General features: G+C 49.5%; 1 protein-coding gene across 1 annotated transcript; it reads left to right on the top strand.

Annotated features, from left to right (window-relative positions):
* The first annotated feature begins 4,892 nt into the window (after positions 1–4,892).
* On the top strand, positions 4,893–13,699 carry LOC117046395. The gene is made up of 7 exons (XM_033148196.1): positions 4,893–5,133; positions 6,302–6,410; positions 7,954–8,095; positions 9,890–10,049; positions 11,380–11,472; positions 12,287–12,411; positions 13,179–13,699. The coding sequence occupies exons 1-7, from the start codon at positions 4,893–4,895 to the stop codon at positions 13,350–13,352; spliced, it is 1,044 nt and encodes a 347-aa protein (XP_033004087.1). The 3' UTR covers positions 13,353–13,699.
* Positions 13,700–17,291: the final 3,592 nt, after the last annotated feature.

The raw sequence follows: 17,291 nt of genomic DNA, 5'->3' as shown, positions 1-17,291 counted from the left end.
GTGACTCTGGGGGACCGCTCACTTGCTGGGACCCTTTGTCGGAGCGGTATGTGCTATATGGGATCACCTCCTGGGGCGACGGCTGTGGTGAGCGTGGGAAGCCTGGGGTGTACACCCAAGTCGCCGCCTTCACAGACTGGGTGCACCAGCAGATGGAGAGTGAGTGTTAATGTTGGCGTTGTCGCTCCCAACTCCTCCAACGGGGGGCAGAACAAATGGGAGGTTGACTGGGGCCAATCACACCTTTGCGGTTCAGGGGACGTGATGGAGGAGGTACCCAGATGGGGAAGGGTTGCTGTAGCCCTAATTAGCCACGTCTCTGAACCGTACCTCCAAAATACAGTTGCGAGATGCGAGGCACTCAGTGGGCCTCATGATTGGTCTGGCGTTGGTGAATTTCACTTCAGGCACCTTCTGTCCCTAAACTCTGCCAGCCTGCCAATATAGGAACGGCTATTTAGAAATTGGTGTCTGGGTTTTGATTTTTCCTCTTCCCTCCCTGTACATTTCCCCTCGTGTGTTGTGTTTCCTTAAATTGTAAGCCTTCAGGTAGGGGCTATCTTGTTTTGATGGTATTTAAGACAGGAGTGCCTGGCGTGCTCTGGTCCATGGGGTCACAAAGAGTCGGACACGACTAAACAACAACAACAAAGCTGTTCTGGGAGCCTTTTTGGCTGAGGAGTGGAGTACAAATGCTCTGAACGAAACAAGCAAATGAATAAATCCAAAACTGAGGGTGGGTGCAGTGTTTGTTCTGGCCAATGTGTTGCTCTCCACATGTTGTTGGACTACAGCTTCCATCATCCCCTGACCTTTGGCCACACTGGCTGGAGCTGATGGGAGTTGGAGTTCCATGACACCTGGAGTGAGCTGCGCTGCCTACCCCTGCTTGAGACCTTTCAGGTCAGCCCTGCTGGGAAATCCATGTTCATTCCGACCCTTGATCAGGCCTCTCTCCCTCTCCCTGCCGGAGCACATTGGCAGTGCTGACAACTCTTCCCCTTTGCTAATCCTCTGCACAGAGTCGCCCTCCAGCCAGGAGCCCACCTGCTTCGAGCTGCTGGCATTGGCTCAGATGCCACCTGATAGGCAGCGAGTGGAGCTCGGACACCTGTGTGCCTTCTACACCCAGCCCTGCTCACCCTCTGCTAGTCCAGCAGCTTGCGCCCGTGCTGCAAATGAGAAGTGCAAGGCCAAGAGGCAGCAATGTGGTGAGTGGCATGGCAAGGGCTGGCTGGGAGCAGGCTTAGCATGAGAACCCAGGCTATTGCAGCTTGTAAAGAATAATTTGCCTTGTCGCCTGCGGCGATCACAATTCTCTCCAGGGGATCAGGCAGGGACATTAAAAAAAAACCACAACTGCCACAGTTCTCTTTAAAGCCTGCTTAAATGACACAAATGGCCCATACAGGTGTGCATGGGGAGTCTAGTGAACATTTATGTAGGCAAATAAGTCCACTTGGGCGGGTTTCTCTTCAAGGTGGGGGTAATTGGGGTGTGGGGAGAAGGCTCCCCATTACTGCACAAACCAATATATGGTTGGAGTCTGCTCACATGGACACAGGGATAGCCAATCTGCACAGCAGGGAAAGTTCCCTTCAACATTTCTGTCTCACCTCCCTGTGAAGTTATTCTCAAGGGGACAAACAAATCCAGTGAGAAGTGTAGACAACAAATCCAGAATTATAAATGGATTAAAAGAAAGCTAAAACGACACGATAAAAATGGCTATCAGTAGGAACACAATCAATATAAAAACAGCAGCTGTTGGAAACTTGTTTTCAGTGGAAGCAACTATAAATGAGTGTTTGTAGAGGGAAAGTCTCAGCTGCCTGATGAGCTGTGATGGGGAGAAGTGAGCCTCCTCTGAGTAGGGGGTTTCATGGCCCAGGTGCCACTACAGAAAAGGCTCTGTCCATCCATCCCCAGCTTGTACTTCTGATCTGGAAGGAAGCAGGCATTGTCCTCAGCAGATGATCTTAAAGTTCGGGCAGTTTCATATGGATTGGAGGCAGTTCTTAAGATAATCTTATTCCAGACTGTTCAGGGCTTTTAAAAGTCAGAACCAGCACTTCAAACTGAGCTCAGAAACAAACTTGTGATTATGATGGAAAAGGCTGGAAGCCTCGCTTCCCAGAAGTTTGATGGTTACCTTCCCCCACGCAGCATCCATGGAGGAAGGCAGACATCAAGCCTTTGGGGAGTCCAGAGGATCCCACTCTTTCCCTCTATAATTGTGACCTAACACATGACATGCGTATTCTTCACGAGGTCATATCTGTGAGCTGAACCTCACCTCATGCTTTGAGAATTTCACGCGGTTGGTTTTGAGCGTTCTATCCCCCAAGGCGGCACTCGTGAGAGATCAGCACATCCTGCTTCCGTTGCCTAAAACGGTGTCCCTGGGAAGCTCTGTTTCTTTCCCATATACTCTGGCGTTCCCGTTCGAGGCATTGTTTTGCCGAGGCTTAAAGCACCCCCAAAGTGAGCCAGACTGGATTCTTGGTGTCTTGCTGAGGGATCTCTCGCAGCTCCATTGTCCTTACCAGGCTGGGCACTGGAGGCTGATTGTTCTGTGTGACATTCCTGGCTTAATCAGGTCTACGTAAACACTTGTTTTTCTCAAAAGCATTGTTGGTTTTGAGGAGAGGCTTAGATCTGATCAGAGCAGCACTTACGGAGCCCAGGGCCCTGTTGACGAAGACGGTTCTCAGCCTGGGGACATACTGAGTGAGAGATTGAAAGGTCCATTATGAAGTTCCTGCTAATGTGCAATTATTAATTTTATATAAAGTACTTTTACCCTGTTCTTCAGACACAGAAAAGGCTTCTTGGGTGTTTTGCAAAGATTGTTCGTAAGACAACCTGGGCAGCTTTAAAAGAGGATTAGATAAATTCACGAGAGATTAGGTTGTTGGTGACCAGTAGCAATGATAGCATCTGCCCCATGATAGCTCAATTGGTAGGGAATGAGACTCTTAATCTCAGGGTCATGGGTTCATGCCCCACATTGAGCAAAAGATTCCTGCATTGTAAGGGGTTGGACTAGATGACCCTCGTGGTCCCTTCCAGTGTAGTGTAGTGGTTAAGAGCGGTAGACTCGTAATCTGGGGAACCGGGTTCGCGTCTCCGCTCCTCCGCATGCAGCTGCTGGGTGACCTTGGGCTAGTCACACTTCTCTGAAGTCTCTCCCCCACTCACCTCACAGAGTGTTTGTTGTGGGGGAGGAAGGGAAAGGAGAGTGTTAGCCGCTTTGAGACTCCTTCGGGTAGTGATAAAGCGGGATATCAAATCCAAACTCTTCTTCCTCTTCTTCCAACTCTACAATTCTATGATTCTATGGTTGGCCACTGTGAGACCAGGATGCTAGACAAGATGCGCCTTTGGTCTGATCCAGCAGTGCTCTCTTTACATTCTTCCTAGCATCAGAACCCTTGTCCTTCCCATTCTCCCTCTCTCTCAAATTCAGCACAATAATATCCAATCATGTATACTATAAATGAAGAAATAATGAGCACAGCACATATGACATTATACCATGCAGGCACATTATGAAAATTGACCAATTCTGTATGAAATTCATTAGTTATTTGATTTCCTGCTTGTGATTTTAGATAATGTTAATTTTACCATGAATGCCACGTTCCATTCTGCTTCCCCCCCCCAAAAAAACCCATTTAGAAACATAAGGGACAGGTTATTAGTTTTTCCAATTGCAGGTTATTTTTTAAAATTTTGCAGCTGATAATAAAATAGTTTCATACTGGATTCTTTTAAAGTAATAGCTTTTCAATCATGTAAAATAACAGTTTTTTGGACTGTAAGGAATTAAGCGTGATCGGTTCAATGTCTCTTAGAAACGAAAGCACATACCCCAAAGGGATGTAATGGAAAAACTCGAGCCCATCTTCAAGGTACTCAGGGGCAAATGATAGATGATATGAAAAATGGATGATTCACATTTTATGGCTTTTTTAAAAGACATAGGTACAGCAGGGAGTGGCCAGTATCCTGAGTGAAGCACGTTGGTAGGAGCTTTTAATCCCCACCTTGGTTGTGTTCTCAGTGAAAATCACATGCCGTTCAAGCAGCTACTAGCTCTGGGAGGGAAGCATCAGATCATAGAATCGCAGAGTTGGAAGGGACCCCCAGGGTCATCTAGTCCAACCCCCGGCAATGTAGGAGTCACAGCTAAAGAATTCCTAACAGATGGCTATTCAACCTCTGTGTTGTTGGTTGTTGGCATCCACCTGTCTCAGGAGTGCTCCTTTGTGGTTGAAGTCAAACCGTTGGAGAGTTGCAGCACCTGCTGTGGCTGTAGAGAGCAATATGGGAGAGACAAGTTTTCTTGCAGCTGGAGCAGAGTAAGGTGTCCGGTTGTGCTGATGCAGGTGCACCATGCGTTCTTCCCAGCAGTCATTCCTCCTTTGGTCACTGCTGTGGATGCACGCCCTGACTGATATCCCCAGGCACTGCGGTCGCCTGCAAGGGATTCCCACACGGCGGGGTTGAGGTTGCCAGCCTTTGTGTCCTGTTTGCAGACATCTTTGTAATGCAGAGTTGGTCTGCCAACTAGCCTGGGACCTGAACCCAGCTCCTCATAGAGCACGTCCTTGGGTATCCTGCCATCTTCCTTTCTGTGTGCATGACATCTCCAGTGAACCGATTGGGATCATGGGAGACTTTCCTTGGAGTCTTGCTCTTAGGGTCTTACAGGCAAATCAATTGAGGATAAGGCTGCCAATGTCAACTAGCCATGACAAACATTTCTCCCTCCACTGTTGGAGACAGTATACCTCTTGAATACCAGTTGCTAAGAATCAGAAGTGGGGAGAGTTGTTGTTGGGCTCAGGTCTTGCTTTTGGGCTTTTGAGAACAGGATATGGGACCAGATGAACCTTTGGCCTGATCCAGTTGCAGGGCTCTCCTTCTGGTGTTCCTCTTATAGCACTCTTAATTTGTTTTCCCCAGAGCTGCGCTCATACGCTCAGACCTTGTTGGAGTTCCTGCGTCGGGCGGAGGAGTTTTTCCGCACTCAGATTGACTTCTCGTTCTTCACACACTCCCTCCCCCAATTCATGGAGCAAGTATACCACCACCTCTTCCCTCCTCGAGCACGCCAGGATTCCAGAGGTACTCCTTGGCCCATGTCTTGGGATGAAGACAGAATTAATATAAGGGATCTTGTAGCTCTGGTTTCACTGGTCTCCAGAGGTTTGGACTACACAAACTATCAGCGCTGGCTGGAGCTGATTGGAATTGTGGTCCAAAACCTCTGGAGGGCTAGTGTTGAGGAAATAAGGTAAAGGGAAAAAGAAAAAGGTAAAGGACCCCTGGACAGTTAAGTCCAGTCAAAGGCGACTATGGGGTTGCAGCGCTCATCTCGCTTTCAGGCCAAGGGAGCCGGTGTTTGTCCACAGACAGCTTTGCGGGTCATGTTGCCAGCATGACTAAATTGCTTCTGGTGCCATGACGGAAACCAGAGCTCATGGGAACGCTGTTTACCTTCCCGCCACAGCAATACCTATTTATCTACTTGCACTTATCTACTTGCACTGGCATGCTTTCGAACTGCTAGGTTGGCAGGAGCTGGGACTGAGCAACAGGAGCTCACTCCGTCGCAGGGATTCGAACTACTGACCTTCTGATCGACAAGCCCAAGAGACACAGTGCTTTAGACCACAGTGCTACCCGCTTCCCTACTGTTGAGGAAATATTGGGGTTCTGGCACACAGTTTCTCCCATTTCATCTCCTTGCCAACATCCAGGCTATACAAAATCCCACACAAAGATGTTTTGCTACATTGCAGAAACCATTGAAGTTCTAGGTCTTTAACAGCATGCATTTTTGTATGGTCAAAAAAATTATAGTTTCACCCCATCATCTCTCTGTTCCAGGAAATGCAGCCCCTGCTGAATTTCTGCCTTTTTATCCTTGTTCAAAGCATATAGACTGACTTTGTCAGGAGAAAATTTGCAACGCATCCTGTCCTGCAATTGGTCCTAGACCTGAGGAATGCCTGTTGCGCCATTTCCTCTGCTGTTCGTCAACAGAGTTTCATCCTCATACTTACCTTGGTCCTAATGGCTTCTGAGAGCCCAGAACTATCTCCACCTGCAGCTGAAAACTACAGGAACACAGTTCCTGGCGCTATTTCTACCCAGGGATAGAGAGTACCATCAGAACACATTATGACTGTCTTACGGCTAAAGTCCCTAACCGTGCCGCAGCCACCATAGGTGGGGAAGGGGAGGGGGCACTTCTCCCCTACCCCAGACTGACACCTGCATTACCCCCAAGAGCAGGTTGCAGAGTCAGAGGCGGTCGTTGCCACAGGAGGTGGGCGAGAGAGCCTGCAACCGGATGCCAGGAAAATGCAAAAACGAGAAGCCCAGACTTCGCCCAGGAGGTAAGGTGACACCTCCATGTTTCTGTTCTTCTGGTGCCTTGCTTGTAGACATAGTGGCATGGTGCTGGGTGCCAGAGTGGGAAGTGTGTGTGTGTGTGTGTGAGAGAGAGAGAGAGAGCGCTCTCCCCTATGAGAGCAGCCAGGAAGGGAAGCATACAGGAAGAGGATTCAGGGGTAGTCAGGTGGCTGGGAAGCAGCCACTGAGTTCTTCTCTGGCTTGGATTTTAACTTTTGGGGACCATGATGCTCGCTGGGGAGAGCATTACAAGTATCCAGGATACATTTTTTGAATAGGGAAATACAAAATTCACCAATATTAATCAGGGAACAATACTATAACTGCTGACCTTCCGATCAGCAAGCCCAAAAGGTTCAGTGGTTTAGACCACAGCGCCACCCGCTCCCTCATTTACCTTAGTATAACCACAGAGAAACATAAAGAGAGAGGCGGAAGAAAATCACATTTGTTGATAGTTATTTACTGCACAGTCCTGTAAAAGAAATTGTTTAAAATCTCAAAAGCTTTGGGGTTCTAGAGCAAATTGCAGTATGCAGGCATAGCAATTGTACTTTCATATTGGCAAAGGGCAGTGAATGCAAGCAGAAACTCGGGTGGATCGTGCCCACTGGACCACCTCTAATTCCATGTGTTCATGCAAACTCACATGCAGAGCCTACTGTACATGAGCACACTGTCTGTGCATAGACTAAGTCCATGTGTGATCTGCACCCTAGATTATATCCAGACTGACAAAGAGTTTGGATCAGCCCAGAAGCTTACTTGCAACTTCCTCTTTTTTTGGCCCCAGTAAAGCTGTTAAGCTGCTGTTCCTTTAGATCAGACATGTCCAAAGTCTGTTTCAGGGGCCTAACCCGACCTGTTGGTCGGTTTAATCTCTGGCACCTGTGGCAGTTTATTTTCTGGGGTAAAATCCTAAAAAAAACCTCAACAACTTTAATCCTTAAAAAAGGTCAACAACTTTGATTGGCCCTTTGGTCGGCCCTCACGGCCCTTCACTTCATCAAATTTGGCCCTCCTTGAAAAAAGTTTGGACACCCCTGCTTTAGATTCTTACCATACTCTTCCTTTGATGTTAGAAAACCTTTCATTTCAAAGAGAGGTTGCATTGATAGGCATAGGAGAGGGGTCAGGGAAGAGATATTCAAAGCCAGGAGGTGAACCTGGCCAGACTTCCGAAATGTGCAGCCTCCTTCATTTTTACTCAGTGACGGTTCACGGAAACACACAATTAGCTCCAGAGAGAGGCAAAGAAATAGGCTTCTGTAGGCAAGGGCTGTTCCGAACGCTCATCCTAGGGACCCCTCCAGGCAAGCTGTTTATTGAGAATTCATTGGTTTGCTTGCACAAAATTTGATGTGTTTAGAACCTAACACTCAGAGACACACCTGGGAGAGGAAGTAGAAGCTGCATGGCAGGCTTGTGGGCTGGCGGCTCAGGAGCAGAGGTGCTGGGGTTCTTCACTGCAGGGGCAGGATAGAGATGGGCTGAGCACCCTTTTCCTTACCCATTCTCTCTTTGCAGGCCTCCTCGGTCCACCCTCCCCTCCTTTGCCTCGTTGTTCCAGGGCACGGGGCCCACATTGGGCGACTGGGTGCAGGAGCTGAATGCCCTGGCTGAGGGCTCAAGAACCACAGCAGGCGGGGAGGAGCAGCTGTTCCTGCAGGTATGTGAATGGGTGGGGAGGAGAAGAGAGAGAAGATTCTGGCTGCAAAGGTGTGGGAATGTTTTGGAATGCAGTAGAGGATATATTGTTTAAGATATCCTATTCCAACTTGTATTTACAAGTCCCAGAAATTAGCAGAGTTCTCATTCCCCTTTTAAACACACACAGGTTCGTTAAAACCTCTGTAATAAATGTCCTAGTATTTTCCCCATTAATCCCTCTCAAAATAAGACACTACACAGTCTTCTATAAAAGCATAAAAAGAGTTTACTCATGAGAAATCATCTGTTCACAAAAGGATCCCAGAAGGCAGACTTAAACTTAGTAAAAGTTACATTTACTCAGGAGACTTGGCAATGTCGCTTCTTTGAGAGCGTCGTCCAAAAGAGGAAGATGGAGTCTGGTCCCTGTGGTTTTGTGTTAACCTGCCCAGGTGAGGCCACACCCATCTCCAGTTACACAGAGGAAGTCCATCCCATCCCAGCCCAGGAGAAACAGCAAGTTCCGACTGGCTGGCCTAGAGTTCCCCTTCTATATCCACTCTAGCAATGTTGTGTTTGACTGCTCCTGTGCTTTACATCCCACAAAAGGCAGACAGGAAGTCGTATAAAGAGGAGAGAGATACGGATCACAGTTTCAGTCAGCTTCGGCGTTACTCTCATTAGGCAGCAGGCCCAGGCCTACCATAAAGCAAAGTCAAGCAATTGCTTCAGGCGGGAGCTGCTGGGTGTCAGCACAACATCCCACCACTATTCATCCTGAGATCGCCCACCCTATCACCCAACCCCTAAATTGATGGGATTACCTGGGGTGTGTGCTAAGAGGCAAGGGGGACAGGGGGCACTGGAGGTGCAAATGACAGAGTTTGAAAAGCTAGTATCACTCGATCAGGTCATCCATTCTTCTACTCTGTATAATGCTTTTTATAGGGCAGGAGGCACTTGAGATGAGTTTATGAAAGATTGGGAACCACTGCCCTAAGCTGACTGCCAGGGCTTGAAGTAAGAGCCGACTGCCAGCTTGGTCGCTTTCTGTTCGTGCAACGGGAGTGGGAGGAGGCCGCCTTGTCCTTTTCCCTGGGCAGCAAAGTATCTTGGCTTTTCTCCCAGGGGACCCACAATTCATTTGCAGCTTTCTGCTCCTCCCCCAATATAAGTGAGAAGCACTTCAGTGCCATTAATGCAGCGGTTTGACTTCACCCCTAGAGGCACACTCCATTGTCCCCCGCGACAGACGGATGCCAACGACAATCAATAAAGCACTGGGGGAAGCTGCATTTAGGGCACTGACACAAATCGCACCTGTGATGGTGCCCAGATGGTTTTTGTGCAGCATTTTACATGTTGATGAAGGACAAAAGAATACTGATCAGCGGTGCAGCGAAGCCCCCCTTGTTTCACAGCTAAGCCGAGGAACAGGCAAATTACACCACATTAGCAAGCATGGCTAAAGGCTAAACCAACCCTTTTATTTTGGGAGGAAATAAATCCCCCAATCCCTTCCCAACGAAAAAGCATGCAAGCTTTGGAGCCCAGCAGAACTCTTCATCAGGATGGATATTCAGCAAAGCACGGGAGTTAGAAATCTGGCTAGGGCTGCTGGCAGTCCAAAACATCCAGAGGACACCCAGTCTCTTTGTTCTTGAGGTCCTCCCATTATGCTCATCCAGTCATCCCTCGGCCGTTCTTCTAGTTGGGAACCGGTCAGCCACTTGACTTGCCAGGCCACTTGCCAGCCCCAAACAGACCTATCGGCTTGCTCTGAGCTTTCCCTCTGCCTTCTTTCCGAACACAGCAGGCAGATGGGGAGGTGAAGGAGCTGCAGGAACAAGGGCGGATCTTCCTTCAGCAGCTGCGGAGAGAACTGGACCTTCAGGGTGCTTTCCCCAAAGCCGGGACAGAGGAGGAAGCCACCTCTGCCTCCGCCACCACTCCCCAAGGTCTTGCCTTGAATGGTATGGAATGGGCCATGGGGCAGGACTAGGAATGGGGAGGTGAGTGGGTGGCTTGGGGGCACTTGAAGGATGGTGTACCAGGGCAGTCAATCCCTAGTGAATCAAGAAGCTTACATTGCAGGGGGGAGGGCAAGATCTTTACTTCCCCGCAGGCCAACATTGACAGGTGGACAGGGCCACCAGCCTGTCAGTCTTCTGATGCCATGATGGCCTGCGGTGGGGAAGGGTCTGAACCACTAGCACAATTCCTGCAGCGCCCAGCAGGATTGAACTCTCTGCTCACCAGCACATGGGCCCCGTTTGGCCTGGAATGGCCCTGCTTACATGGTCAGGGCTGTATACAACTTTGCAAGCCCAATTCCGAATGCTGGTTTTAACCCATAAGCCCTTTCACAAGAGAAGAGTTTGGAAGAAGAGTTTGGATTTGATATCCCGCTTTTCACTACCCGAAGGAGTCTCAAAGCGGCTAACATTCTCCTTTCCCTTCCTCCCCCACAACAAACACTCTGTGAGGTGAGTGGGGCTGAGAGACTTCAGAGAAGTGTGACTAGCCCAAGGTCACCCAGCAGCTGCATGTGGAGGAGTGGAGACGCGAACCCGGTTCCCCAGATAACGAGTCTACCGCTCTTAACCACTACACCACACTGGCTCTCACAACTGGAGAACCCGGTGTTTTACGGAGCACCTTGGATGGCTCAGTCAGTAGAGCAGGAGACTCTTAATCTCAGGGTTGTGGGCTTGAGCCCCACATTGGGCAAAAGATCCGTGCATTGCAGGGGTTTGGACTAGGTGACCCTCATGGTCCCTTCCAATTCCGATTCAACTAGAGCCTCATGAGCCTGCCTGGGCCCTTCTGCATGCAAGGCATATGTTCTGACACTAAGCTGTGGCCCTTCCGTGAATTGGCCTGTGGTGGTTTTTGGTGCTTGGTTGTTGTCTTTAATCGGTTCACATAATAACTGGAGGCATTTCAAAGTTGGCATCTAACAAATAAAAGAATAGCAATGATGATACCTATTCAGAATTCTACCCTGAGGAAACAGTAGAACTGCCATTGGCAGAATTTCTCCACTTCTCCCTATCCATTGTTTCCCCTCCCCAGCTATCCCCCTCCTCTCCCTTCCCCCCACTTCCCCTGTGGTAATTAGGATTAAGAAAAAAGGTCCCCTTCTCCAACCTTCACCAACCTGGTGCCCTCCAACTGCTGGCTGATGGGGAAGAAGAAAGACGGTTTAGGAGCAAAGCAAGGCAGGCTAGCTTTGTTCTGTGCCTTTCCCCGTAGCTTCTCCCCGACTCTTAAACCTCACTTTCCCATCTTGCTCTGTGGCAGACTCCCTGGCCAGCGAGGCCCACCCCCGGCGGGAAAAGCGCAGCCTTGGGAATGCGGGCCCCATTTGGGGAAAGGATGACACCTTCCCCCAAGGTAGGTTTGTCCCAAGCTTCCTCAAAACAGAAGGAGGGGAGGGGCCTTGGATAAAGGGGTGGAGCCTAACAGTGTATGGGAGGGAACGTCACCTGGTGGATCTAAGGGCAAAGCCTGGCAGCTTCGTATGGAGCAAAGAGGCAACATGGCCTCTTTTGCAGAGGAAAGTCCTCTATTTGATGGGCTGTCGGGAAGCCAGTCCTCTGTTTGAAGGGCTGTCCAGTCTGTCCAGTTTAAGAAGGTGAGCAATAGGGGCCTTGAAGTTGCCCATCAGCAGGTAACAGGTGGTCAGCAGACTGATCAGCTGCACAGCTCACCTGATCATAGTCTTCTCTAAATTTCGCATAATCGGAACACCCATTGAAAAAGCCTGCAAACACCCCATTCTGCCCCTTTTGGTGACATTTTTTGGTCCCTTTCAGGTTCGGTGTGATGCACTCATGCACGGTCTCACACATATCAGACATGCCTAAAACGGTCGCTGCCTGTATTTATTTTTAAGTTAGAGCAATTATTTCCAAATGTGCATGTATAAATATAAATCAGTATGGACAAGTATTTCATAAGCTGCAAGGGAGCTATGGGCAGGGTGACCTTGGGGCAGAGGAAGGATTCCCCCCCAACTCCCCCTCTGCTTTGCTTTCCCGACGGAAATCGTCCCCACCCGAAGCTGCCTTTTGCCTTGGGATGAAAGGTGCATCTCCAGAGCCCAGCAGCCTTCTCTCCAGCAAGAATCTTCCCTTCTGCTCTGAAAGACCTTGCCTGTTCTCTTCCAAATCTTCTGTCCACCTGCCTCCCACCCCCTCCCCTTCAGTTCCTGCTGCAGGCTCCAGCTGCCGGGGCGTCAATGAATCTGCCCAGCAGGTCCGTTCCGTGCGCGAGAAGCACCGCTGGATCCTTCAAGTGCCTGAGAGGGACCTTGCTATGACATTCCAGGAGGTGAGGAGGAGGAATGAGAGGATCTGTCAGTTGTGCTTTCTTTCCATTCTCATTTGTGCCCATCTTAAATTCAGATCTCCACATTTCCACATCAGTTTGCTGATCCCCCCCCCACACCGCCAAAGTACACGTGAAAATTCACTAGGCTTTTTAGTGCAAATTCTGCCTAGTATGTACACATTTTTGCAAGACTGTTTCCCCTAATATAATGCTTATAATATAATGGTTGCCTTCCTCTGTACATGTTCCTGCTTGTCAATGTCCTTCTTAAAGGACATTGGCACCCAGAATTAGACACAGGACTCCAGGTGTGGTCTGACCAAGGCAGAATAGAGCAGTACAGTGATACCTCGAGTTACAAACACCTCAGGTTACAAACACTTCAGGTTACAAACTCCACTAACCTGGAAGAGTTACCTTGAGTTGAGAACTTTGCCCCAGGATGAGAAGGGAGATTGTGTGCCAGCGGCACAGCGGCAGCAAGAGGCCCATTAGCAAAAGCACCCCTCAGGTTAAGAACGGACTTCCAGAACGAATTAAGTTCGTAGCTAGAGGTACTATTATTTCCCTCAGTCTGGATACTTCTGTTGAATAGCATCATTCAATGCATTGCTGCATCCTACTATGGAGGCCCAGCATAGCCACCAGGTCCAGTAGCCATTGTTAGCCCTCATTGTCTTCACACACACACCCCACTCACTCCCTTTACTCTATGCTGACGCCATTGTTTTCTCGCTTTACGCCTCTTTGTCCTTTTCTCTAATCAGATCCTCGTGGATCTGGGCTCCAAGAACTCCAAGGGCCTATACAGGGCACGCGTCCAAGCCACCGTTGGACACAGATCCACCTCCTTCACCGGTCTCGTTGGCCTGGCCAGCGACTCTCTGTACCGCAGCATGCCTGGCCTCATTGCCCTCGCCCTGGAGAGCCTGAAGACCTAACCTGGCTGCTCCTGGCAGGGGTTGGACTAACAGGACGCCCTGCGAAACCAGAGGACGAAGGCACAGAGATGCCGCACACCCCTAACTAAGTGAGGCCCCTGTCCTCCAGGGTACGATGGCCTGGGAGTAAGGAAGTGTGGCGCACGTCTGCTGATCTGCCAGTGGAGGGATGAGGGGCCTTTCTTAATCCAAGGGCCGCATTGCCTTGTTGGGAACCTTCTGGGAGCCACATGCCAACGGAAAGCAGGGACAGGCAGAAGGGAGCAGAGCAACAGACTCTCTACCTTTGTGCAGCTGGCTGCATTCCAGCCAGACAAAAACCAGAAGTTTACATAAACATAAACACACACACACACTCTCTCCATCCTTCCTCCAGGCAAACAAGACCCATTGTCAGTGATAAAAGACACATCTCAGCCAGGCCAAAACACTCAAAAGAGGGGGCAGGGCTGAGGAGGAGACATGGCTTAGGGGGAGTCCTGAAGGCAAGGGGGATGAGCCAGCGGGGGGCAGCATTCAGCCTCTCCAGGCCTTGGGTTCTTCATTGTGCTAGTGTAAGGGCAGCTCAGAGCACAAGCTAGTCTCTCTCCACACCAAACCACATTCTGCTTTTCTTTTTCCATATGCTTAAACTGGGCACTTTTATTTTGAAGAAAAAGCAGGCATGGGGCCCCAATCCAGAACAGGCTCCTGGCCCAGATCAGGGCACCTCATACCAATTCCCTGCTGAAAAATCTGCCATCTTCCTGGCTTCTGCTTACCCCGCAAGGCACTGCTGGCAGGAAACAAACCCAGAGTGGACAAAATATCAGTTAGGTGATGATGATGGCAACTTTCAGGACTTGAAACCAGTTGAGGAGCAAGCCTCATTTTGGGGGTGGGGGGACAATGTCATCTAATTGTGACTTTCTCTTCCAAATAAAAGCAGCAGGAGTGGAGTATGGAGGGACCCCCATTGTCTAAGAACGTGTCTCTGGGGCTGTGCTTAGCATAAGGGTGGCCAAGTAAAAGCCTTGCATTATGGGAAATATATTTATTTGTACAAAGGGTTGTTTTTGTAAACAAATAAAATTATATTTTGTGGTATATCTTGTGGTGTGTTTTTTTTTAACCGAAGCTTGGCAACTGGAAATATTTCTCCCTCTCCTAAAAGAAAGGAGGAGTGTAAACATCCATATTCTCACCAACCTGGTGAAGGCCAGATGCTTTGGACTACAACTCCCATCAGCCCCTGCCAGCGAAGCCATCAGACCTCTGGTCCAGCGAGCTCTGTACTGTTTCCACTGGCTGGCAGCAGCTCTCTCTGGAGTTTCATTAATCACACAGTTCTAAGATTGAGTTAACTCATCATTAGCAAAAACAATTACCCACAGGCTTGGTTGAGTGTCAGACCTAATGAACGGAGCATCTCATTCCTGGTGCATTTCCTCCATGAAAATCAGTTGCAGAGACCGAAAGTCCCTCCTCACAGCCATTTAAGTCTCCTCCTCTCCAGGGCTTTCTACTAGCAATCTGAGACTGCGCCTGTGTCCTGCTTACAGCCAACCTCTCCTCCACTCTTCATGCCTTTTCTGGATCTGGGAGACGGGTGGGGATGGGAGCTTGTAGCAGGAGGGGGAGACACCCATGACAATTAGTCAGATTCATCTCTGCTTCCTGGCCTCTCCTGCTTCTGATTCTGGACTTCTCTCTGCCACAGACTCTCCCAGCTCACTAAGCCCTGTTACCCTTCAGCTTCCGACAACCTCTCCCCGTCTTCTCCCTCTGACCGCTCATTGTCCCACCATATTCCTAGCCATCTTCCTTTGGGGGTTCCACAACTGGTTCCTCCCACCATTCATCTGTGTCCAACCATTCATGACTCCAGCCATAGGAACATCGAAACCTGTCTTACAGTGAGTCAGACCATTGGTGCATCTAGCTCAGTGCTGTCTACACTGACCGGCAGCAGCTCTCCAGGATGTCAGGCAGGGATATCTCCCAACCCAAGACTTACCTGGAGATGTCGGGGATTGAAACTGGGACCTGCTTGCAACGCAGACACGCCACCCCCTAGCTGTGGTCATTCCCACACAACGTCACCACCTTAGTTCTGACCTTTGCTGCCCTGGGCTCCTTCCTTTGCTGACACGCAGCCCCTGGAAAGTTGCCTGTCGAGAAATGCAGCTTCTGACCTAATGGGGGAGGGGACGCAGAGCCCGACTCCCCAGCTGCCCAGGCGTTTCCTCCTTTTTCTGGCTCGGCTCAACGGCAGCAGCTGTGCGGTCGCATAACTCAGTGCCCAGGGATCTTGTTTCCACTGGGACAGGAAGCGACTGTCAGGGGAGCTTTGATGGATGAAGTGGACTGGGCAGTGCCATGTGGGGAGGGGGGGGCTTGCTTGGCACGGCAGTCAAGCCACTTGGAGCCTGCAGAGATGGCAGCGGTGACCCTGCTCCCACCCCAAAGAGCTTCCTTTCAAAGGCAGGCGGGCTATCGCATGCTTAATCCCACATCGGCAGAGCAGCCTAGTTAGCGGACTGTCGGGGCTTGGGGCCGCTTTGCAGGAGAGCTGCCGGATTTAAGCAGAATTGTTGCACACAGACACATCCAGGGTGCATAAAAATAGGGATGGGAAGAAATTGATCTCCAGCTCATTCTCCAAAATACCTGGACTGAAATGCAGCCATCCTTTGACATTCCCTCTTCTCCGAACTCTGCGATGCAGTTCTCCAGCCAAGCAATGTGTAGAAGAATACGGATGCTGCCTCTGAAGGCCAGTTTCTGGGAGTCACAAGCGGCGAGAGTGCTGTTGAACTTTGGGACCCACCTTAACGGGTTCCCCAGAGGCTCATCTGTTTGGCCCCTGTGAGAGCAGATGTTGAGCTAGAGGGGGCCTTTGGCTCAATCCAGCTATGGCTCTGCTCTTGCTTGTAGGGGCGAGCAAATCTGACCATTTTGGTTTCTCTCCGTTTCTCCTTTTTCTTAATTTCAGTTCTCCAGATTTTTTGCTGAAATCGGCATTCTTTTAATTTTTTTTTAAAAAAAGCCATAATGGAAATTCCTTTTTGGTGTAAATTTCTCCTAATAAACATATTTTTGCATGCAGTTGTGACCAATTACACTTTTTTTGCAAATGTAACACTATGTGCCTTTTAATGCACACTTCCCCCAAATATTGTTTGGTTGAAGAACTGCATCGCAAATTTCAGAGCAAGTGCAAATTTCAAACAACAGCAGTGTTTCTGGTGACCTTGGTTTCGAGGAGTGCAAAATAGGCAGTTTCTCATTAAAATAAGGAAGAAAAAATACCCGCCATCCCCATTGGGGGCTGAGCCACTATGAACTTTTTGTTTAAGTTTTGAACTTCCATGCAAATAAGGAGTGAAGTTTAATAACCGACCTCAGCATCATTTGGAGGCACCCATTTAAGAACGTAAGAAGGGCCTGCTGGATTAGACCAAACGGGGTCCACCTAGTCCAGCATCCGGTTCTCACAGTGGCCAACCAGATGCCTGTGAGAAACCTGCAAATTGGATCTGAGAGCCAGTGTGGGGTAGTGGTTAAGAGCGGTAGACTTGTAATCTGGGGAACCGGGTTCGCGTCTCCTCTCCTCCACATGCAGCTGCTGGGTGACCTTGGGCTAGTCACACTTCTCTGAAGTCTCTCAGCCCCACTCACCTCACAGAGTGTTTGTTGTGGGGAGGAAGGGAAGGGAAAGGAGAATGTGAGCTGCTTTGAGACTCCTTCGGGTAGTGATAAAGCGGGGTGTCAAATCCAAACTCTTCTTCTGAGCACAAGAGCAACACTCCTCCTCCTCCTTCTGTGGTTTCCAGCAAGTGGAATTTGAAAGCATTGCTGTTGCCGGCAACTGCGGAGGCAGAGCATAACCACTGACAGCTCCATGAATTTGTCGAATCCTCTGTTAAAGCCATTTGTGTTGGTGGCCATCCTGGCCTC

This window comes from Lacerta agilis, chromosome 5 (assembly GCF_009819535.1).
Source record: "Lacerta agilis isolate rLacAgi1 chromosome 5, rLacAgi1.pri, whole genome shotgun sequence".
Taxonomy (NCBI): Eukaryota; Metazoa; Chordata; class Lepidosauria; order Squamata; family Lacertidae; genus Lacerta; species Lacerta agilis.
Note: the sequence above shows the minus strand (reverse complement) of the source record. Positions and strands in the feature narration are given on the sequence as shown.